Source organism: Hemitrygon akajei, chromosome 4, assembly GCF_048418815.1.
Source record: "Hemitrygon akajei chromosome 4, sHemAka1.3, whole genome shotgun sequence".
In the NCBI taxonomy this organism is placed as follows: domain Eukaryota; kingdom Metazoa; phylum Chordata; class Chondrichthyes; order Myliobatiformes; family Dasyatidae; genus Hemitrygon; species Hemitrygon akajei.
In genome coordinates, this window is record NC_133127.1 from 164,269,244 (window position 1) to 164,295,010 (window position 25,767).

Genomic DNA, 25,767 nt, shown 5'->3' on the forward strand with positions numbered 1-25,767 from the left:
TGTTGGGGTCATCTACTGTGGCCAGTGCTCCCGGTGTGGCCTCCTGTATATCAGTGAGACCTGACAAGGACTGGGAAAAGTGGGATCTCCCAGTGGCCACCCATTTTAATTCCACTTCCCATTCCCAGTCAGACATGTCAGTCCATGGCCTCTTTTACTGTTGCAGTGAGGTCACACTCAGGTTAGAGGAACATCTTATAACATCTTATATTCCAACTGGGTAGCCTCCAACCTAATGGCATGAGCATCAATTTCTTGAACTTGCAGTAATGCCCACACACCCTCCTTCACCATTCCCCATTCCCATTTTTCCTCTCTCACCCTATCTCCTTACCTGCTCATCACCTCCCTCTGGTGCTCCTCCTCCTTTCCTCCATGGCCTTCGGTCCTCTCCTAGCAGATTCCCCCTTCTGCAGCCCTGTATCTCTCTCACCAATCCACTTCCTAGTTCTTTACTTCATCCTTCCCCCCCCCCACTGATTTCACCTATCACCTTGTGTTTCTTCCTCCCCTCCCCCCACCTTCTTACTCTAACTCCTCATCTTTTTTTTCTCCACTCCTGCTGAAGGGTTTTGGCCCAAAACATCAACTGTACTCCTTTCCGTAGATGCTGCCTGGCCTGTTGAGTTCCTCCAGCATTTTGTATGTGTTGCTCTGCAGATTTTCTCTTGTTTGTGATTTCTTCTTCTTCTGCCATTTATCTCTTCCACCCATCCCCTACCAGCCTTTTACTTCATCCTTCCAACCTACCTCTCATCTGCTGTCACCCATCGGCTGTCAGCTTGCAATTTTTCCCTTTTCGCTATCTTATTCTGACTTATCCCTTTCCCTTTCCAATCCTGATGAAGGGCCTTGGTCTGAAACTTCGACTGTTTATTCCCTTCTACAAATGCTGCTTGACTTACTGAGTTCCTCCAGCATTTTGTGTGTGTTGCTGAATACTTTTCACTTACTCAGTCCTCTTAAGTATCCTCCCACCACCCCCCCCCCAACAATCCAACCCCTACCCATCCATCCATAAATGTATACTTCCTCTTTCATTGACAATTGTGACTCCATTTCAGATTTGATCATCAAGTCTGCCTTGAGTTGGTGTCCATGCTGTCCTTACAAATCAATAAAAATGTAATCAGAATTTTACTATGTAATACGAGGCTTAAAAGTTATTGTTTCTTTAATGAATATGAATCCATTATATTTCAGATAAAGAAAGTAGTAATCTTCCTGTGTCGTAACAACACTATTCAGACAATGGATGAATTGTTGTTTGAGATGCAACAGACAGATCCTGTGAATCCTGTTGTCTTGCACTGTGATAATCCACCCTTCTATCGCTTTGCTGCTAGTAACAAGGCTTCCACGGCTGCATCAGGTGAGTTTTTTAAAATAGATTTTTGTGTACTTCAATGTCTTGGAAAGAGGCTGACTGTATTTGAAGTCATACATCAAACATTGCTCATAGATAATGTTTCGACCTTCAGATGGGAAGGTTTTGTGTTCAAGCATTACTCCAGAGACTTTAAAGCCTAATCTGTCATTTGCTCCATGTGGCTGTTGCTCTCATCTCACCACTTCTGAAGAGTTAAACATTTTGGTTGCTGATTTATGTTTAGAATCCAACATTATTTTTGGAAATGTTGTCTTGAATATTTGCTTAAGATGTGCTATTTTAAATACCGAAATTTTAACAAATCCATCAGCAAATCTAATATGAATCAGTGTAATCTTGCTAGATTCTTAAACATGTATGTTATTGTTGTGATTTTTTTTGTTGCAGGAACCACATCTAGCACCAACACACTTGTTGCTGGACAAGAAAGCTTCCCAGAAATAGATGAGGGACGGGTGATGAAAGAAACCGATGAGAGGTTTGTAAGATATCTTACTCAATGCTAATTGTTGGAGTATAGAGTTTCTTTGTTAAGATTCATCTAACTAATGAATATATACCAGAATAGCTTTACATTCAGGAAATGTGCTCTGCAATATATATAATAGACAAACTAAATGTTATATCCAGAGTTAAGGTTCTAGTTGAAGCTTGTTCAGTGTATTAATTGGAAAGGGTGTGTGACATGGATGTAAAGAATTCTTGGTGCTAACTTCTATAAAATATAGTTTCAGTTCCTAATGTTATATATTGTACTGAATAGGCAACTTCGTATTAGCTATATCATACCATCAGTTGCCGCCCCGGAACAGGAAAAAGTTAAAAGTAAATATATTGTCAAATGCAGTACATATATGTCACTATATACAACCCTGAGATTCGATTTCTTGTAGGCATACTTAGTAAGTCCAAGAAACATAATAAAATTAATGATAAATCGCACCCAATAGGATGGACAACCAATGTGCAAAAGACAACAAACTGTGAAAATACAAAAGAAAAAAAGAGATAATAATAAAGTAAGCAATAAAGATTGAGAACATGAGATAAAGAGTTCTTGAAAGTGAGTCCATAGGTTGTGGGAACATTTCGATAATGGGACAAGTGAGATTGAGTGAAGTTATCCCCACAGGTTCAAGAGCTTAATGGTTGAGGGGTAATAACTGTTCCTGAACCTGCTGGTGTGGGTCCTGATGGCAGCAGCAAGAAGAGAGCATGGCCTGGTTTGATGATGGATGCTGTTTTCCTGCACCATTGCTCTGTGTAGATGTGCTCAATGGTGGGGAGGGATTTATCCGTGATAGACTGTGTTGTATCCTCTACTTTTTGTAGGATTTTCCATTCAAAGGCATTGGGGTTTCAATACTAGGTTGTGATGCAACAGGTCAATATATTCTCCACCACACATTTATTTAGAGATACTGCACATCTAGATGCCATTTAGATGTCATACGAAATCTTTGCAAACTTCTAAGGAAGTAGAGATGCTGACATGCTTTCTTTGTAATTACATTTATATGTTGGGCCCAGGACAGATCCTCTGAAATGATAACACTGAGGAACTTAAAGTTGCTGACTCTCTCTACCTCTGATTCTCCAATGAGAACTGGCTCATGGACCTCGGTTTCCTCCTCCTGAGGTCAATAATCAACTCCTTGGTCTTGCTGACATTGAGTGAGAGATTGTTGTTGTAGCACCACACAGCCAGATTTTCAGCTTCCCTCCTATATGCTAATTCATCACCACTTCTGATTCACCCAATGACAGTAGTGTTGTCAGTAAACTTGGATCTGTGCTTAGCCTCGCAGTCATAGGTCTAATGCAAGTAGGGCAGGGGGTTAAGCACACAGCCTTCTGGTGTACCTGTGCTGATGGAGATTGTGGAAGAGATGTTATTGCCAGCCTAAATTGACAGTAGTCTGCAGGTGAGGAAATCGAGGATCCAATTGCACAAGGAGGTATTGAGGCCAAAGTCCTAAAGCTTACTAATTAGTTCTGAGGGTATGATAGTATTGAATGCTGAGTTGTAGTTGATAAAGAACATCCTGATGTTTGCACCTTTGCTGTCCAGATGTTCCAGTATTGAGTGAAGAAGCAGAAAAAAAACAGAGATTCCCAAACTAAGATCATAAGCAGTATTTATTTAGAGATACTGCACATTAATCGGTCCTTGCAGCCCAAAGAGCACATGTCACCCAATCACACTCATGTAACCAATTAACCTACTAACCCATATGTTTTTGGTATGTGGGAGTAAACGAAAGCACCCCAAGGAAACCCACGCAGTCACAGGGAGAATGTTCTAATACCTTCTAGACAGCTGCAGAATTGAATTGAGTCACTGTCACTGTAATAGTGTTATACTAACCACTATGCAACCATGCCATCTCATTTAATTCAATGAAAACTGGAATTTTCTTATTATATAATAAAACATAACTTTTCCTTCGGAGAGTGCTTCTAATAACATTTTGACATTTTCTGAAGGTTCAGCAATGTTGTAATAAGAGCACATTCTCGTCTTGAGTCAAGGTACAGCAATAGCTCTGGTGGCTCCTATGATGATGAGAAAGGTAAGTTTAATTCTTCATTTTAATTTCTAATAAAGTTTATGTTATTGTGGTGAACTACATATACCTGTCTGGACACGCCCCCCTGCTGACTGCTCCTGTGGCTCCTCCCACTGACCATGGCTCCTCCCACAGACCCCAGTAGAAAGGCGATTGGGGCCTGAGCCCTGCCTCTCAGTCTCCAGGATGTAGCTTGGTGGTCAATTGCTGCTTGTCCTTTCTTCCAGTCAATAAAAGCCAATATCTCACCTCACATCTCAGAGAGTTATTGATGGTGCATCAGTTATCTACAATTGACAGAGAGATAAATGGGTTGCTTTTCCTGCAATATTTTGTACAAAGTAAATGTTCAAATTTAATTAATTAATGCAATCTGTGTTCTGTACGTCAAGGTTGAATACAAACATCTAAGTATTGCTTGCTAATCATTATGTATCTTAAGACAATGCTCCCTCCTGACTATTGCATTATATATTTACACACAAGAATATATTTTGGGACAGACCATTATACATGGTGATACTAGAGAGTTAATAAAGGCTGAGGAATTCTATAGATTTTGATACAGTAATCAAGCATGCATTTCAGTAGGTTGATTTTGTAAAAATAAATTATAAGACCATAAGATAGAGGAGCAGAATTAGACCATTTGGCCCATCGAGTCTGCTCCACCATTCAATCATGGTTGATCCTTTTTTTCCTGCTCCTCAACCCCATTTCCTGGCCTTCTCCCTGTAACCTTTCATGACATGTCCAATCAAGAACCTATCAATCTCTGCCTTAAATACACCCAACAACCTGGCTTCCACAGCTGCATGTGGGAACAAATTCCACAAGTTCACCACCTAAAGAAATTTCTCTGCATCTCTGTTTTGGATGGATGCACCTTTATGCTGAGGCTGTGCCCTCTTGTTCTAGACTCTCCCATCATGGGAAACATCCTTCCCACATCTACTATGTCTAGTCCGTTCAACATTCAAAAGGATTCAATGAGATCCCCCCCCCCCCCCCCATCCTTCTGAATTCCAGCAAGTACAGACCCAGAGCCATCAAACGTTCCTCGTATGATAACCCTTTCATCCCTGGAATCATCTTTGTGAACCTCTTCTGGACCCACTCCAATACCAGCACGTCTCTTCTAATATTCAAGGTGAGGCCTCACCAGTGGCTTTAACACCTCAGCATCACATCCCTGCTCTTATATTCTAGACCTCTTGAAATGAATGCTAACATGGCATTTGCCTTCCTCACCACTGACTCAACCTGCAGGTTAACCTTTAGGGTGTTCTGCACAAGGACTCCCAAGTCCCTTTGTGTCTCAGATTTTTGGATTTTCTCCTCTTTTAGAAAATAGTCTGCACATTTATTTCTACTACCAAAGTGCATGACCATGCATTTTCCTGCATTATATTTCATTTGCCACTTTCTTGCCCATTCTCCTAATCTAAGTCCTTCTGCATCCTACCTGTTTCTTCAACACTACCTGCCCCTATACCAGTCATAGTATCATCTGCAAAATTGGCAACAAAGCCATTTCATCATCTGAATCATTTATCTACAACATAAAAAGAAGTAGTCCCAACACTGACCCCTGCGGAACATCACTAGTCACTGGCAGCCAAGTAGACAAGAATCCTTTTATTCCTATTCACTGCTTTTATCCAATCAGCCAATGATCTAACTATGTTAGGAACTTTCCTACAATACCACGGGCTCTTAACTTGGTAAGTAGCCTCATATGTGGCACCTTGTTAAAGGCCTTCTGAGTATCCAAATATATAATATCCACTGCATCCCCTTTATCTATCCTATTTTGTAATCTCCTCAAAGAATTCCAACAGGTTCGTCAGGCAGGATTTTCCCTGAAAGAAACCATGCTGACTTTGTCCTATCTTGTCCTGTGTCACCAAGTACTCCATCACCTCATCCTTACCAATTGATTTGGGTAACATCTTCCCAACCACTGAGGTCAAGCTAACTGGTCTATAATTTCCTTTCTGCTACCTTCCTCCTTTCTTAAAGAATGGAGTGACATTTGCAATTTTCCTGTCCTCTGGCACCATGCCCAGAGTCCAGTGATTTTTGAAAGATCATTTCTAGTGCCGCCACTCTCTCTAACACTATCTCTTTCAGAACCCTAGGGTGCAGTTCCCCTGGTCTGGGTGACTTATGTACTTTTAAGTTTCTCAGCTTTTTGAGCACCTTCCTTCTTGTAATAGTAACTACACCCACTTCTCTTCCTTTATATACTTTTAGTTGCTCTCTGTAGGTTTTTTAAAAACTTGCCAAACCTCTATCTTTCTATTACTTTTTGCTTTGTTGTATGCCCTCTTTTTTTGTTTTTACATTAGCTTTGATTTCCCTTGTCAGCCACTGTTGTACTATTTTACCATTTGAGTATTTCTTCACTTTTGGAATACACCTATCCTGCACCTTCCTCATTTTTCCCAGAAACTCATGCCATTGCTGCTCTGCTGACATCCCTGCCAGCAGCTCCTTCCAATTTACTTTGGCCGACTCCTCTCTCATACCACTGTAATTTCCCTTACTCCACTGAAATACTGCTACATCAGACTTTACTTTCTCCCCGTCAAATTTCAAGTTGAACTCAATCATAGTGTGATCACTGGTTCCTAAGGGTTCTTTTACCTTAAGCTCCCAAATCGCCTCCAGTTCATTACATAACACCCAATCCAGTATAGCTGATCCCCTAGTAGGCTCAATGACAAACTGCTCTAAAAGTCATCTCTTAGGCATTCAACAAGCTCACTCTCTTGAAATCCATTTCCCACCTTATTTTCCCAATCAACCTGCATGTTAAAATCTCCCATGACTATCATAACATCGTCCTTTTGACACGCCTTTTCTAATTCCTGTTGTAATCTGTGGTCCACCCCCCAGCCACTGTTGGGAGGCCTGTATATAACTGCCAACAGGGCCCTTTTACCCTTGCAGTTTCTTAACTCAACCCACAAGGATTCAACATCTTCCGATGCTATGTCTACTGATTCTGATGCTATCTTTCTACTGATTTGATGCCATTCTTTACCAGTAGAGCCACACCATCCCCTCTGCCTACCTTCCTATCCCTCTGATGCAACATGCAACCTTGGACATTCAGCTCGCAGCTACAACCATCCTTCAGCCATGATTCAATGATGGCCACAACATCATACCTGGCAATCTGTAAAAGTGCAACAAGATCATCCACCTTATTTCTTATACTCTGCGCATTGAGATACAACACCTTGAGTACCGTATTTGCTACCCTTTTTGATTTTGCATCCCTAATGTACTGATATTCACCCCGTTGACTGTGACTATGTCCCATCATCTGCCTGCCCTTCCCGACAGTCTGACGCATGCTATCTTTACTTTTTTTACCATCCATCCTATCTTGAATCCCATCACTCCAGTTCCCACACCCCTGCCAATTCAATTTAAACCATTCCCAATAGCTCTAAAAAACATGCCTGTCAGAATACTGGCCCCCCTCAGGTTCAGGTGCAACACATCACTTTTGAATAGGTCATACCTTCCCCAGAAGAGATCCCAATGATCCAAGAATCTGAAGCCCCTGCACCAGCTTCTCAGTCACACATTTATCTGCCAAATCATCCCGTTTCTACCCTTACTGGCACGTGGCACAGTCATCCAGAAATTACTACCCGGGAGGTCCTGCTTCTCAGCTTTCTACCTATCTCTCTAAAATCTCTTTTCAGGACATCTTTGCTATTCCTTCCTATGTCACTGGTACCAAGACACGTATGTGAAACTCATCACATGGAATCTGTGAACAAAAAGATTAACATGCCTTCCATTAAATCCAAAAAATCAATTCACGCCTGCACAGTTGCCGTCTAATATTTCTGTCATGTTAGGAATAAACGGCTTTATTTTTCAATGGTTAGGTGAACTCCACTCCTATTGAGCAGTAACCAATATAACTTGAAAATATGAAAATTTCATTTTTGATGTTCCAAGGAACCAATTTTGAAAGTCTCCACTTCAGATGGTTATAGAATAGAAATAACAGGTTATAATTAAATATCCAGATGAGGATAATTCACTAATTCCTGATTGAGTTATGAAGTTATTCTTCATAATTTGTTTACGTGTTTGACAAGTCTATACAAGTTATGCACTATGCTCAAGTACTCATTTTCCATTTCCATGTTTTCTTCAGTTTTTTAAAATAGATATTAAGTTGGTAACTTATTCACATCTATTCCATTTTATGACCGTTCTGCATGCGTGGCAAGTGAGAGTTTTTTAAGGCTTTTTAAACACAAAAGTTCTTCAAAACACAAAAACACACATTGAAGTCCTCCATCAGCATGATCCAAGGCCAACTTGGGACCAGATTAGTCATATACAGTACATGTGACAGAAAGCATTGTGCATATTAGAATTAGTAATCTTGGGCATTGCATACGTGGTCATACACAGACCACATGATCAGTGTTACCTTTGCAATCTCTCACCATAGTAAAAGGTGGGCAATTACAGAGAAAGATTGGAATGGTGAAAAATCAGGGAGGTTTGGAAAAGAAGAGCCAGTATAGAAACTGAGGAAAGTAAAGAGAGGGTTGGTTTGCAGAGATAATTGAGCTAAAAAGATTAAGGTATGGGGTAAAGATTATCAGGGAAAGATTGGATGAAGATGATCAACTGAATGGGGCAGGAAGATGATAGGTGAAAATGGGTAGAAGTTTGATGGAAAGGAGAAAGACCAAAGGACATTGGAAAATCAGTGGAACTAAGTGGTGTCTGATTGCAGGGGTAATGGGACAATTTGAGAGGGAATTGACAATGTAGCTTGCTTGTCAATGATTAACTATCCTGAAGAAATTTCGTTACTTTCATAATTCCATACAACAAAGCGGGAAAACAAACTCAATAATTTCCCAGTAACCTATTCCATAACCCATCCACCTATATCCTACAGTAATTTATAGTAGCTGGGGTAGAATTTTACAAAGCAAGCACAATTATGTTTTAGATAAGGTTAAATTAACAAGTTTATAAGAACAGATTTTTTTTTATTACAATGAAGTATTTAATTCTTCCGTGACCATTGAATGAGGTCAGGGGAGGGATTTGCTTTGTGGATGATATGAATGCCCTTTGCATCTAGCCACTTCCTGAACATTCATTGTGGTATTACTCAGTCCTTTACCAACAATATCAGTAAAATCCTCTTTGACCAGAAGCTCTACAGCCCCATAGATTCCATGGTAATCAGAGCATATGGTTATGGATTTTTGTCAGATATTAGCAGTTGCCTGTGATAATTCAGGATTATGTGTGTTGGAGACACAATTACTTTTTAGAGATTCAGCATGGAATAGACTCTTCCAGCCCTTCAAGCTGCACCATCGAGCAACTCCCAACAACCCCAATTTAACTCCAGCTTAATCACCGGTTAATTTACAATGACCAATTACCTTACATCTTTGGACAATGGGAGGAAACTGCAGGACCCAGAGAAAACCCACGCATTCCACAGGGAGTACATACCTACTCCTTACAGATGATACTGAAATTGAACTCCAAGCTCCGATGCCCCCGGCTGTAATAGCGTTGCACTAACTGCTATGCTACTGTGGTGCCTGTTTTTGAGGTCAGTTCTTATGAGAACCACCATCTATGTCCTTGCTGCAGGTCAGTGCATTCATAACTTCCAAGCTTGCCCACTGCCACTGCAGAAGTAATGACACATCTGCTCTCCTGCTCCACTACTGGACCCACAACAATCCATTGGCAGTTCTAGATCATCCTAATCTAAGGGGTCATATTCACTGGTTATCTGGCCACTCAGGTTTACACCATGGTTACCGTATGTAGTCTAACCACATATATTTGAAAGGGGTCACTCCACATATTTTAAAACAACAGTGAAGGTTAGTTTTTTTTGTTTATTATTGTTTTATGGTTTCTTCCAAATTACTTAGTAGTTATGATCATCAGAGACCTATGAGGGCAGTTGAAAAGATTTTTTGGAAGGCCATCAGTATGGCCCATGAGGGTGTAGGGCCTTAGATTCCACCGTCTGAGGGCTAATCATCATTCATAGACTATTCCATAACAGGACATCTAGGAGCAGGTTGACAGCTACTGATTTGCAAAAGGTATTAGGCCTGTTGGACTGGCACAGTAATCACATGTGTGATTTATGTCTATATTTTTATTGCTTACAGATATCTATAATTTTCAAATTTGTGACTGGAGTTACAATTGTTATTTTATAGAATAAGCAAAATTATCATGAGACCTCTTATTATTTTAATTATGTAAAAGATTTTACTTAATAAAGGTTAATAAATTTTACATTCAAAGCTGAGAGCTCTTCGCCCACTACCTGTGGCCAGCATAAGTAATTTTCCATTATGAGTTAATTTCAAACAAGCAAGCACTTGCCATATTAACTACTCATGCTAAAGGCAATACCTGTCCTAAGTATGTGATAAGAAAGCTGTGCATTGAGTATATGAGTATGATATGTTATTGAAATGACAAGTATTGATTTAAAAAAAGGAGTTACCTTCAACCAAGATCTTTAACACCTTACTGGTATTAACTCAGTATTGTTCTGTCTACGATCTTCAGGTGATCCATTGCCTCCATATGCTAGTTGGTTGATGAAGACTATTGAGGCTAATTCACCACAACCCCTGCCAATGCCTGTTAATGGGGGTTGCTGGGCCCCACTTGTGGATTATCTTCCTGAAACAATAACACCTCGTGGGCCACTTCACAGGTAAGGAGTAGCTTTCAAAATGTTCCATACTAGTAAAGTATTTTAATTATATAGAACAAATGTAGCTACTCTGGGGGGGGGGATAGTGTAGTAACAGAACAAGTGCCTGGATGGTGATGTATGATTAACCCTCTGAAACAAGTACAAGAATTAACATGAATGTCATCCAAACTGCAATATTAAGGCTGCAGAGTAAAGTTTTGCCTTAGCAGCGCTAGAGTGATTTTAACAGTATCATTTGAATCTAGCATGCATTACTAAAGCCATCCAACACTTCTCCAAAGTGGTTTAAGATGTGGCCTAAGTGTGGAGTGAGAGACACTGATGCGCGACGATAGTTCACAAAACTTTAATGCGAACAGGAAAAATAAAACAATAAACACTAGGCCAAACAGGGCTGTTAACTAAAACTCTCAAACAGGAAACAAAGCCTACGCTACGGCTGAAAAGAACATCTCATTATTAAACGAATACCACAAGTCTTCAGAGTCATTTGACTCCACAGTCCAATTTCTCAGGCAAGGCCGATGCAAAACAAAAGCAAAGTGTTGCCGTGCTCTGTCCAAGGCTACATCCACACTACACCCGATAAATCAGTAACCGAAGCTTTTTATCTTCATTTTTACCCTCCGTCCACACTAAAACGGCGTTTTCGTCTCCTGAAACTGGAGCTTTTCAAAAACGCTTTCCAAGGTGGATATTTTTGAAAACGCTACTCGGGCAGATCAGTGTGGACGGAGTAACTGGAGACTTTTGAAAACGCTGTCAGATGGCAGCATGCTATTTCATTGTTTTTTTGAACGCAACCTAACAATTTCAGAACAGACGGCAACGAGACTGCAGCCAGAAGAGTTAGAAATGTACTCACCAAATACTTTGACCCATAACTTACTGAATAAATAAGTATACCGTGCTCACTTTGCCGTTTTCTATCCTTGCTCGTATGAAGGTGGTTTACCTATTTATGCAAGTACTTCGCTGACAATAGATGTGTAACAGCCTAGTGTAACATTGTATGAAAATACAAGATAACACTGATGCAGACATGTTTTATACATTTAACAACGTGCTTTATTAATGCAACAGAGTTAGTCAGTTTTTCAATGTTCGTCGTCAGCCGGGTCATACAGTCCGTGAACTCCCTGTCGGTTGCTGCTGTACACTCCAGTATTTGTTTTCTTTTTAGTTTTAAGTTCTTCTGCGTGAGAGCCAACAGATGTCTGTCCTTTTAAGTTTTTCTAGTCTGTAACTACATAAACGCGCATTTTTATGGTGAGATTCAACACCAAACAGGTCACTTGTTTTCGGTAGGTGTGTCCTGTGCACACCCAGTAGGAGGAGATTCGCCGAAATCTCTGTTTCCGTGTGGATAGAGATATTTTCAAAAACGCATAGTGTGGACACCTATCGTTTTAACGCGAAACCGGCGTTTTCAAAATTATCCGGTCTAGTGTGGATGTAGCCCAAGTCTCGATAAGCACTAGGATGACAAGTATGGAGATAAATATTATCACAATTAAATAATAAATAGCGGCATGTGCAAATTCACAAGCACAATTGCTGTCTCTATTGAGCTGCCGAATCCGTGGTTGTGACATAGAATTGATATAAATGATTATGGTAGCAAATGTGAATAGTTCAAACAGCCATGATGCAACATGAACAAGTTTTCACTATCCTCATAGAACTAAAGGGTTCTTCAAAGCAGTTATTGCAAAGTCAGTGGGAGAAAATAGTTCAGGAAGCAATCTCTAGCCTCAAATATGTACAATCCACACCTTCTTCATTGCTCCCCTTCCACAAATAAACAAGATAGGAGTAAGCCAATCAGCCCCTTCAAAGGTCATCTTACTAATCATCCTAGAATCCCATTGTTCCCATTTGTTCTGTCATTCAGGACTTAAAAGTCTAAAGTTCACTGAAATTCAGTAAAGTCACATATTTCACAACAATGTCACAACACACTGCAATGTCAGGCATATAATCCAAACATATTGAACAAATTTTTCTAAAACAATCTTTTTTATTGTAAGTGAAGATATTCATAATTGCTAGCAACATTGACAAGCTGGACATAAGGAGAAAATGCCTCCGTATCGCTACACTCCATGGAATAGACAGTATAGTCTACAGCTCAAGATGCTACAAGAAGAGTTTGTGCCCATTGGCAGGCTGAAACCAATTACCTTGTTGTTCTAATCTTCTGACATGCATTTATCTCCATGAACGTCTTTGGGTTCACATTTCCCAAAGATGTAAGTTTGCACTCACACCTCCCTTTGTGGCTTTCTGCATTCAAATAACTTAGCCACACCCTGACTGGGGAAAGGTGCAAAAGTCAGAGGAGAATGAAATGAAAGTACACAGTCATTCACATGCCACGTGATTAGAATTAACCTAGAGATGGGTTCTGCTCGTGGAGATATTCTGATCATGAGTGGTCATCCACCAGGAGACTGGGTGGCTTTGCTCTATTATCTGTCCACCTTCTGTGTGATAACAGATTACAAGGATTGCTGACCCTGGGAAAGTAATAATGGCTGTGAAGTGACAACCAGAATTCCGTCAGGATAATAGTATTCGTGCCACTCTGCTGGTTTCTTTGTTGTTGACTATCGGCCATGCAGTCAAGAAAACTGTTCCTCAAAATGAGAGTATGCAGAATAAAGTGGCCAAGATCCCGTGAAAGCCACGTCCACTGCAAGTCAACAAGTCTTTACAAGCATGTATCTAAAATGAAATGAGAGATGATGGCTAGAGCTACTGCAATTTCCACCCTGATTTGCTCCTGTAATAGGTGATCCATTTCTCTTGGTGTGGGTTCCTTTTCTACTGCTAACCTGTTAAGTACCTGTTTAATTTTATCCTGTAGAATGCCACTAATGCTTTCTACTTTAGTGTGACATCCTTCATCTGGTGAAGATGGATTCAAAAATGTCATTACCTTCACCCTGCCCATCACCTCCACAGAAAGTTTATTTTATCATTTCTAATAAACTATAAACTTTAAATTTTTTTCCAATGTATTATTTATATGGGAGATTTGAATTCACATTTATGTCATCTATTTTTACTTTTCTTTCCCTTAATCACTGTTTTAATATCTTCCCCAAAATTTTCCATATTCATCCGGTGTAAAGTATGGTGTAAAGTCTTGGCTTTGCCATTAGATATGTTTTTTCCAGTTTTCTTGTAATCTTTAAAACTTTAGCTATCCTGGAAGATTTCACTGAAAAGACAAATGCTCAAATATGATAAGAACAGAAACATAGCTGATAAATCTATGGAATCTGAAGCAACAATAGATGTTCTTCTTTGTGAAATAAGGATTACTGAAGTGCTAGATGACCTCAAAGTACAATCATAGGAAATACTGATGTGTTTTTTCAAATGTGTATGGCTGAGAATACTTTCTAGGATACACTGAGAATTTATGTTTTTATTCTACTTTTAAATATAATTCAATATTCCTTTTCAAGCACAAAACAAACAGTGAGAAACTTTCTCTTTAAACACTTTAGAAACTCATTTGGGAATAGTTGCATTGTATTGATTTCAAAGTGTGCATTGCATAGAATAAATTTCACTCACTACAATTATCCAAAAGATGAAAATCAAAAAACTGCACTTACTGGAATTCTGAGACAAACTGTTGGCAACACTCCAGTACATCAAGTACAACTTCTGAGGAAGGGCTGTGATGTTTCTAACTCTGCTTCTTTTTCCACAGATGGTACCTAACCAGTTGAGTGTTGCTAGCATTTCTGTTTTATTATCCAGCAGATGAAGCAGAGCCACTAAACCTAGCAATTGTTCACACCAGCAACATTAAATTGTGTTTGAATTAAGGGTGAAGTAAAATAATTTTGGCAATTTTATTCGGACTGCTGAGAAAATTGCACATTTTCTGTCAGCTTTTATGTAAATATACAAATTATTTGATACAAGAAAGCTACCACACAATTATGCTGTTTGATGTCTGCAGACTTGTATACAAGTTGCAATGTAAGATGGCCATCTGCTGTCACATTAATAATATATAAATTTTCATCCTGTCAGTGGAATGATGTGGGGCCTGAGAAAAATTTGCACATAAGACATAGGAGCAGAATTAGGCCATCTGGCCCATCGAGTCTGCTCTGCCATTCAATCACGACCGATCCTTTTTTTTCCTATCTCCTCCTCAACCCCAGTTCCTGGCCTTCTCCCTGTAACCTTTGATCCATGTCCAATCAAGAACCTGTAATACACATCTGTATATTACCATCTTTGTCAATATAATTCTTGCTCCCATTTCTCATGTCTATGCTCAATCATAAATCATACTTAAACATTGAATACTGAGGTACAAATAATCATTTTATATAATTAGAATAAGCCACCTTTCTGGCTGTCATTCAGATTAATGCATTACAGATATCTGCATCAATAGATTTAGGTAATTAGTTTCCAATGGCTACACCAAGTTAAACAGAGTACTTGAGTGAACAGGGCAGGATGGAATTGAAATGTATTGACATGGGTTATTGTTAAGTTACAAAGAAGTATGGTTTTGGAATGATCTAGGTGGGCCAAATGGCCTGTTTCTGTGCTGTACTTTTCTATGATTCTATAAAAAAACAAGGTATCTCAGCTTGAACTTAATAATAGGATGCCTTTTGATCACCAGAACTTTGTTATTTTTTAGAGGGCAACTTTCTGCTTTCCATACCTGAAAGCAGCTTATGCACTAACTATATAGTGGGTAATGGAAGTCATTTGTATTACAAAAAATAACAATATGGATTGTTTTCCAGGAATGTAACCCCTCTCCCCCCACCCCCATAATGCAGGGCTTCCTGTATAACAGAATCACAGTCATCTACAGCAAAGAACTAAGAGTTTGAGACCATCATGGCTCAGAACACCACTATAAACTCCTTGAGTTTCATTGATTGATTTAATTAGAATTTTATATATATGGTGGTAATTTCATTATCCTCAAATATCATAGAGATCTGCTTCCATGATGAGTTCTGGAATGCCAAGTAACAGAATAAGACTGCACTAGCCAACTATATGGCTTCTGCCACCCACAGTAATATTCTGTCACATCAGCTTGCTTGCACCCCGCTTCCTCCATCCCCCTCCCCCACAAGAGGGTACTGTGAAGTGAGTAGGATCACACATCCATCTTGGTGGCCTTATGTTTCCTTATTTATCGATTAAAAATCTACAATGCAAGATAGGCCATTGATCTCACTCACCTATACAATCTTTATCTTTCAACCTTAGTACGTAACAGTGCAAAGGTGACCAGAATTTGAGCAGGATCTATTCTTCTGGGGTAATCTTGTGATTCAATATGATACAAAGACAAGAGATACACAGCACTTAATCACGTCACTTATTCCTTTCTATACATCACAGCACATTGAGTGAACAGTGGTAAAGGTCATAAGCCAGGTAAGTAGAGAAACATCATCAGATTTAATTTCTGTCACAGTGAAAATAGATAGGAAATGCACTAGGACACTACTTACCAACTTCCTGTTCAAACAGTGCAGTTCAATTTGTGTGTTGACAGACAAGCTTCATGCAAACACGTACAAGCAAGCTGGATGAACTCAGCAGGTCGGGCAGCGTCTGTTGAAAGGAGCAGTCAACGTTTGGGGCCGTGACCCTTTGTCAGGACTGAGTCTTGCTTGTTTGTACGTGTTTATTTGACCACAGCATCTTCAGTGTACTTTGTGTTTACTATTAAGCTTCATGCAGTAGCACAGTGTGGTGAACTAGATATACCTGTCTGACTGCTCCTGTGGCTCCTCCCACAGACCCTGCTGACTGCTCCTGTGGCTCCTCCCACAGACCCCTGTATAAAGGCGACTGTGGGCTGCTGCTCTCCCTCATTTTCCCCAGGATGTAGTGCTGTTTATTCTTCCAGTCAATAAAAGCCGATATCTCACTTCCTAAGTCTCAGCGTGAGTTATTGATGGTGCATCAATTTTATTGACTGGAAGAATAAACAGCACTACATCCTGGGGAAAATGAGCCGAGCACAAGCCCATGGCGGTCCCAGGTGGTTGTTGTTCGGACTGGGCAGAAAAATAGGATGGTTGTGGACTATAGCCAGACCATCAATAGATTCACGCAGCTTGACGCGTACCCCCTGCCCCGCATCGCGGATATGGTCAACCAGATAGCTCAGTACAAGGTGTACTCGACAATTGATCTGAAATCCGCTTATCACCAGCTCCCCATCCGCCCAGAGGACCGCCCCTACACCGCCTTCGAGGCGGGTGGCAGGCTCTATCACTTTCTGCGCGTCCCATTTGGTGTCACAAATGGGGTCTCAGTCTTCCAGAGGGAGATGGACCGGATGGTGGACCAGTACAAACTGAAGGCCACATTTCCCTATCTAGATAACATCACCATCTGTGGTCGCGACTGGTCGGATCATGACGCCAACCTCCAACGATTTTTCCAAGTGGCCGATGCTTTGAACCTCACTTATAACAAGGACAAGTGTGTGTTCAGAACCACACGACTCGCTATCCTTGGGTATGTCGTGGAGAACGGGGTCATTGGCCCTGACCCCGACCGTATGCGCCCCCTGTTAGAACTCCCTCTTCCCACCACTCTCAAGGCCCTCCGGCGGTGCCTGGGTTTTTTTTCCTATTACGCCCAATGGGTCCCCCATTACGCAGACAAGGCCCGCCCCCTGGTCCGGTCTACCACTTTTCCCCTCTCTGCCGAGGCCCGCGCGGCCTTCAGCTGCATTAAAGGGGACATTGCCAAAGCAACGATGCATGCGGTGGACGAGACCATTCCCTTCCAAGTAGAGAGTGACACCTCTGACGTCGCGCTGGCTGCTACCCTCAATCAGGAAGGCAGACCAGTGGCGTTTTTTTCTCGTACCCTTCAAGGCTCTGAACTTCGGCACTCCGCGGTGGAGAAAGAAGCCCAGGCCATAGTGGAAGCTATTAGGCACTGGAGGCACTATCTCGCCGGCAAAAGGTTCACCTTGCTGACCGACCAGCGCTCGGTTGCGTTCATGTTCAGCAACCAACAGCGGGGCAAAATCAAAAATGATAAAATTTTGCGATGGAGAATAGAACTCTCCACCTACAATTATGATATCCTGTACCGGCCTGGCAGGCTCAATGAACCCTCTGATGCCCTATCCCGGGGAACGTGTGCTAGTGCCCAGCTCGACCAGCTGTATGCCCTTCATGCCCAACTTTGCCATCCGGGGGTCACCCGATTTTACCATTTCATTAAAGCCCGGAACCTGCCGTACTCCCTGGAGGACATCAGGACGATGACCAGGGACTGCCAGATCTGCGCTGAGTGCAAACCGCACTTCTACCGTCCTGCCACAGTGTGGAACACAGCTTTCAGTCCAAGCTAGCTGCATTCAATATGCCAAATGATGGAATACTGCTTTACTTTAGTACATTCCGATCTCCTGTAGAGCTACTGGAAATTGGATTTATTGTAGCTAAATATATTTAATTTTGATAGCATTGCTATGCAGAACTTACACAGTATAACAGCAAAGTATTATATTTCATATTTCTGTGGAAACAGGTGCAACATTGCTGTCATCTTCATGACTGAAATGGTCGTTGACCACAGTGTCAGGGAAGACTGGGCCCTCCACCTCCCTTTGTTAATTCATGCACTCTTTCTAGGTACGTTTGAATTTTAGTTTTTTATATTTAAAGTTGGCAAAAATATTTGTATTTACAAGTGGTATAGGTTCATATTCTTGTAATAGATTGAAGTAGTCACAATATTGAAAATTAGTTATTCCATATTCCAGTTTTTCATAGTAATACTCCAAAAATACGGTACTCAATTGTTCAGAATTTCTGATAGCTCACTCATTACTCCAAAATTCAACTGGGATGTGCGGCCAGAGCCAGGCTTTTAAATAGAATCATAACAGTAAACTCCGCAACACAAAAAGGAAAATTTAATCCACAGGGTACTTCTAATTTAAAGACAGACACAGACAACTGACCTGCTCACACACCAAGCAGCTTGGTTTGTAAAATTGTTTAAGGACTTTGTATTCCTCCACTTTAACTTGTTTTTTTTATTTTTAACCCCATAAAAGCTTAGCTACCTGAATATCCCTGAATCCTGACAAAATAAAAGAAGCATGTAGGCCCAGATCCATGTGATAAATGCATTGCCAGTACAGCTTTTGTGTAGAATTCTCAAATTTACATCAACATTACAATCATTATTCAATATAGTATAACAATAGCTGAATACCAAGGTTAAGATTGTATTTAATTTGCTATTATTCTATTTTTAGGTCTTGATCATTATCGTCCAGAGGTGTTTGAACACAGCAAAAGATTACTTTTGCACCTCCTGTTAGCTCTGGCCTGCAATGATCATTTTCAAGCTGTAGCTACTGTTCTTCTGCTTAACAGAGAAATCAGTGAAAGCAAAACACTCACAGTAAAGCCAGCTTACACACCAGAATATCTCTATTCAGGTAAGAGTAAAATTGAAATGTACTGTGACTACATTGGGAGTTTGTAAATGTATGAAATTAAATGATGTTATTTTAAATATTTCTAAAATGCAATACTAAATTGAGTAGGAAACACATGAATACCAGCTTTTATTAATAAACCTATTTGAATGTTATTTTGTAGGATTTTATTTTAAATTGGTTGATAGATTCTTGATTGGTCAGGACTTGAAGGAGTACAGAGAGAAGGTAGGAGATTGGGATTGAGAGGAAAATTGGATCAGCCATGATGAAATAATGGAGCAGACTCAATGAGCCAAATGGCCCAATTCTGCTCCTATATCTTATGGTCTTATTTACATCCCTTATTAAAATTAAGAGAAAGTGAAGAGCATGTACCTCCACCAGCCCAGTTTATGATTCAATAAGGCCATGGATAATCTGATCTTTGACCTCAACTGTCTTCTCAATCCTCATAACTTTAGGTAACCTGTAATTCAAAAATCACTCTCAGTCTTGAATATGCATCCATATAACCATATAACAATTACAGCACAGAAACAGGCCATCTCGGCCCTTCTAGTACATGCCGACGCTTATACTCACCTAGTCCCACTGACCCGCACTCAGCCCATAACCCTCCATTCCTTTTCTGTCCATACACCTATCCAATTTTACTTTAAATGACAATACCAAACCTGCCTCTAACACTTCTACTGGAAGCTCGTTCCACACAGCTACCACTCTCTGAGTAAAGAAATTCCCGCTCGTGTTATCTTTAAACTTTTGCCCCCTAACTCTCAACTCGTCCTCTTGTTTGAATCTCCCCTACTCTCAATGGAAAAAGTCTATCCACGTCAACTCTATCTATCCCCCTCATAATTTTAAATATCTCTATCAAGTCCCCCCTCAACCTTCTATGCTCCAAAGAATAAAGACCTAAATTGTTCAATCTTTCCCTGTAACTATTTTGTTGACATCTTTCCTATAATTCGGTGACCAGAACTGTACACTATACTCCAAATTCGGCCTTACCAATGCCTTGTACAATTTTAACATTACATCCCAACTCCTATACTCAATGCTCTGATTTATAAAGGCCAGCATACCAAAAGCTTTCTTCACCACCCTATCCAGGGATAAGATTCCACCTTCAGGGAACTATGCACCATTATTCCTAGATCACTCTGTTCTACTGCATTCTTCAATGTCCTACCACTTACCATGTATGACCTATTTGGATTATTCCTACCAAAATGTAGCACCTCACACTTATCAGCATTAAATTCCATCTGCCATCGTTCAGCCCACTCGTCTAACTGGCCTAAATCTCTCTGCAAACTTTGAAAACCTACTTCATTAGCCACAACGCCATCTACCTTAGTATCATCTGCATACTTACTAATCCAATTTACCACCCCATCATCCAGATCATTAATGTATATGACAAACAACATTGGACCCAGTACAGATCCCTGAGGCACACCACTAGTCACCGGCCTCCAACCTGACAAACAGTTATCCACCACTACTCTCTGGCATCTCCCATCCAGCCACTGCTGAATCCATTTTACGACTTCAATATTGATACCTAACGATTGAACCTTCCTAACTAACCTTCCATGCGGAACCTTGTCAAAGGCCTTACTGAAGTCCATATAGACAGCATCCACTGCTTTACCCTCGTCAACTTTCCTCGTAACCTCTTCAAAAAATTCAATAAGATTTGTCAAACGTGACCTTCCACGCACAAATCCATGTTGAATGTTCCTAATCAGACCCTGTCTATCCAGATAATTATATATACTATCTTTAAGAATACTTTCCATTAATTTACCCACCACTGATGTCAAACTGACAGGTCTATAATTGCTAGGTTTACTCTTAGAACCCTTTTTAAACAATGGAACCACATGAGCAATATGCCAATCTTCCGGCACCATCCCCGTTTCTAATGACATTTGAAATATTTCTGTCAGAGCCCCTGCTATTTCTACACTAACCTCCCTCAAGGTCCTAGGGAATATCCTGTCAGGACCTGGAGATTTATCCACTTTTATATTCCTTAAAAGCACCAGTACTTTCTCCTCTTTAATCGTCATAGTTTCCATAACTTCCCTACTTGTTTCCTTTACCTTACACAATTCAATATCCTTCTCCTTAGTGAATACCGAAAAAAAGAAATTGTTCAAAATCTCCCCCATCTCTTTCGGCTCCACACATAGCTGTCTATTCTGATTCTCTAAGGGACCAATTTTATCCCTCACTATCCTTTTGCTATTAATATAACTGTAGTAACCCTTCGGATTTATTTTTACCTTACTTGGCAAAGCAACCTCGTATCTTCTTTTAGCTTTTCTTATTTCTTTCTTAAGATTCTTCTTACATTCTTTATATTCCTCGAGCACCTCATTTACTCCATGCTGCCTATATTTATTGTAGATATCTCTCTTTTTCCTAACCAAGTTTCCGATATCCCTTGAAAACCATGACTCTCTCAAACTTTTAACCTTTCCTTTCAACCTAACAGAAACATAAAGATTCTGTACCCTCAAAATTTCACCTTTAAATGACCACCATTTCTCTATTACATCCTTCCCATAAAACAAATTGTCCCAATCCACTCCTTCCAAATCCTTTCGCATCTCCTCAAAGTTAGCCTTTCTCCAATCAAAAATCTCAACTCTAGGTCCAGTCCTATCCTTCTCCATAATTATATTGAAACTAATGGCATTGTGATCACTGGACCCGAAATGCACATTCCTCCGTCACCTGACCTATTTCATTCCCTAACAGAAGATCCAACACTGCCCCTTCTCTAGTTGGTACTTCTGTGTATTGCTGCAATAAACTATCCTGCACACATTTTACAAACTCCAAACTATCCATCCCTTTTAGAGTATGGGCTTCCCAGTCTATGTGTGGAAAATTAAAATCTCCCACAATCACAACCCTGTGCTTACTACAAATATCTGCTATCTCCTTGCAAATTTGCTCCTCCAATTCTCGCTTCCCATTAAGTGGTCTATAATACACCCCTATAAGTGTTACTACACCTTTCCCATTCTTCAATTCCACCCAAATAGTCTCCCTAGATGAGCCCTCTAATCTATCCAGCCAGAGCACCGCTGTAATATTTTCTCTGACAAGCAACGCAACACCTCCCCCTCTTGTCCCTCCGATTCTATCACACCTGAAGCAACGAAATCCAGGAATATTTAGTTGCTAATCACACCCTTCCTGCAACCATGTTTCACTAATAGCTACAACATCATATTTCCAGGTATCAATCCATGCTCTAAGCTCATCTACCTTTCTTACAATGCTCCTAGCATTAAAATAAATGCATTTAAGAAATTCTCCACCTCTTCCTCTCTGTTTATCTCTAACAGTACAAAGAACTTTACTGTCTTCTTTTTCTTCCTTCTCCAATAAATCTGTTCCTACACTCTGGTTCCTCTCCCCCCTCATATCTAGTTTAAATCCACTGGAGCCTCTCTACCAAACCTACCTGCAAGAATACTTGTCCCCCTCCAGTTCAGATGTAAACCGTCCCACCGGAACAGGTCCCACCTTCCCTGGAAAACTGCCCAATTATCTATAAATCTGAAGCCCTCCCTCCTGCACCATGTCTTCAGCCACGTGTTGATCTGCACTATCTTACTATTTCTAAACCCACCTGCACATGGCACTGGAAGCAATCCTGAGATTGCTATCCTGGAGGTCCTGTCCTTTAACTTGGCACCTAGCTCCCTAAACTCGTCTTTCAGGGCCTCCTCACTCTTCCTACCCACGTCATTGATCCCTACATAGACCACGACATCTGGCTGCTCACCCTCCCTCTTGAGAATACTGAGAAGTCGATCCGAGATATCGCAGACCCTGGCACCAGGGAGGCAACCATCCGGGATTCTCAATCTCTTCCACAGAACCTCCTATCTGTACCCCTAACAATCGAATCCCCTATCACTACTGCTCTCCTCTTTTCCCTCCTTCTCTTCTGAGTTGAGGGTCCAGTCTCGGTGCCAGAGACGCAACCACTGCAACTTGTCCCTGGTAGGTCGTCCCCACCAACAGTATCCAAAATGGTATACTTATTGTCTATGGGAATGGCCACAGGGGTGCTCTGCTCTTCCTGTCTATACCCCTTCCCTCTCCTGACAGTCACCCAACTACCTGTCTCCTGACTCCTAGGGGTGACTATCTCCCTGAAACTCCTGTCTATTTCTGCCTCCCAAATGATCTGAAGTTCATCCAGCTCCAGCTCCCTAACACAGTTTGTCAGGAGCTGCAGCTGGATGCACCTTTTACAGGTGTAGTCATCAGGGACAGCTGAGCTCGCCCTGACTTCCCACATCCTGCATACGGAGCACTCAACTGCCCTAACTGCTGCCTCCATTACCTACTCCTAATCTAATTAGATTAATTAAAGGAGTTTACCGGGCCTTACCTCACCTGGAGTGAAGCTGGTACTCAGCCTCTGCTCGCTATTTAAATTCTCCCGCTGCCTCACGGGCCGACTTTCACGCGCTTGCGCAGTTGTGCCCCGTTCAAAACTCGCCTCTGCCTGTTCTCTCCGAAGCCTGATTGAGCCAAAGCCGACCCACTCTGCCTCAGTCCACTCTGACGATGGCCGCTACGATGATGGCTGCTGTATATGGCGGTCTTCCTTTTTAAACCTTTGGCACGCCTCGTCACGCGCCTGTGCAGTCTAGCCTCTTTGCCGCGATCAGTTAAAAAAAAGTTTCTCTCTGAGCTTCTTTTACCTCTTCCCTCTCTGCCTCTTGCTGTGATTTAAATGGGTCTGTTGAGAAGAAAGATAAAGATTCACAATCTTTTGATAAGAAATTCCTCCTCATCTGATCTTAATTAGTTGACTCCTTAATCTGAAACTATACTCTTTGGTTCTAGAGTCCACATAAATTATCATTAGAATCTGATTAATCTTCACAAGGAAAACTACGTTATCTCCAAATTAATCCCTATGCATTGTGGAGCAAGTATGTCCCTCCTTAAACAAGGAGACTAAAACAGTATATGGTACTCTCAGGTGTGATCCCATCAAAGCCCTATATGCATACAGCAAGATGTTCTTATTTTTATATTCTATCATCCTTACACTGAAGACCAATAATTCATTTACTTTGAGTACTACATGCTGATTTCTGTTACTTACATAAGAACGTAATGATCATTCTGATAGTTTTACACTTCAAATAATATTTTGATTTTCATTTATTCCTACCAGTGACAGTCCTCACACTTCCGTTCATGCTTCAAAGCATTGTGAAGGGAAATGTTTTGCCACTAATTTAATGTTTCTTCCTGTCTTCCTCACAGCTTATCTCTCCTACTATATCATTAGTAAACTTGGATATAATAAATCATTTCCTTCATCCAGCTTGTTTATATAGATTGTACATGGCCTATTTCCTGATGCACTCAGCCGTGTTTATAGCATGCTGCCATGAAAATTAGCAGTCAAGGAAAATCCTGACAGTTACCAGTCCTCCACTCAGTAATAATTAGTCTCAACCTCATGAGCACATTACCTGTATAGTAACCTTTCATGTGGCATCTTAATGAATTCCTTTTGGAAATGTATGTAAATTTCAAATAATTTTAACGATGCTTTGCTATCATGATATTTTGAGTTCTCTGTTAGTGTCTGCATTATTAACTTCTCGTCAGCAAAGGGTAAAGGAAAATACTTTATATTCAGATACAACCAGCAATGTTAATAAGTTAGCAGAATGCTCTCAGCAAACATCCATTTGACAGGATAAAAATAATCTGAGGCTATTCTTGGACCAGAACTCAAAACTGCACAATCAGCAGTATCTGCCAGACTAAAAGACAAAAGCCTTCTCCATATTTTCCATGTAAAGCATGTTCCTATTGTGACTTTGGCGATAGCTCATCTTCTGCAGAACTGCATTTTAGCTGAGCTGTCAGCAGCCTTCAGATAAATCCTGGGAGAGTTATTGAGGCAGAATCCTGCTCATCTGCCTCTATGCTAAGTTCGTTTTTTTAAACTGTGCTGATGAATTCTGAATTAATTCAGAACTGGCCTCAGACGGATCCAACCCCATTCTCTACGTATCAAATGGCTAAATATCTGTGATTTAGTCTTTTTTCTAAGAATTCTCTTTGTTTGCAGTTGTTTTCACATAAAACAATATTTTGAAAGCAAGAATAGGTTATTTAGATATTCTGAGAGGTTTTGACATCATTGATTAAACATTTCAGTACTTTATTTAATAAATAATATTTGATAGTTATGGTGAATTTAATTCTATAAAATGAAAATTCAAACTTTAGGGTAGTAATTATTGTATGATGCATCTATTTTACAATGGGAAAGCGGTTATATTACTACTGTAGTCATTCAGAGACCTGGACTTTTAATCTACAGAGTGTAAATTCAGATTCCATGTTGAAAACTTGTAACTTAATAAAAGGGATGCAGATGCTGATTGCAGTAAAAAATACACTGAAACACACCACAGCTAGAAATGGGTAATAAATGCACCTCTATGCAGTAACATATGCATGACATGAAATAATCAAAACAAAA

The 25,767-nt window shown here is 40.5% G+C and overlaps 1 protein-coding gene across 5 annotated transcripts in view; it reads left to right on the plus strand.

The window, feature by feature from the left end:
• The window catches only part of LOC140726890 (protein furry homolog), a 270,433-nt gene that overhangs the window by 175,555 nt on the left and 69,111 nt on the right, over positions 1 to 25,767 (plus strand). For all 5 annotated transcript variants that reach the window (XM_073043854.1, XM_073043855.1, XM_073043856.1 and 2 more), the window contains exons 34-39: positions 1,204 to 1,372; positions 1,778 to 1,868; positions 3,878 to 3,963; positions 10,570 to 10,720; positions 18,290 to 18,393; positions 19,026 to 19,211. In XM_073043854.1, the coding sequence (XP_072899955.1) occupies positions 1,204 to 1,372; positions 1,778 to 1,868; positions 3,878 to 3,963; positions 10,570 to 10,720; positions 18,290 to 18,393; positions 19,026 to 19,211 (787 nt within the window). The remainder of the gene's footprint in view (positions 1 to 1,203; positions 1,373 to 1,777; positions 1,869 to 3,877; positions 3,964 to 10,569; positions 10,721 to 18,289; positions 18,394 to 19,025; positions 19,212 to 25,767) is intronic.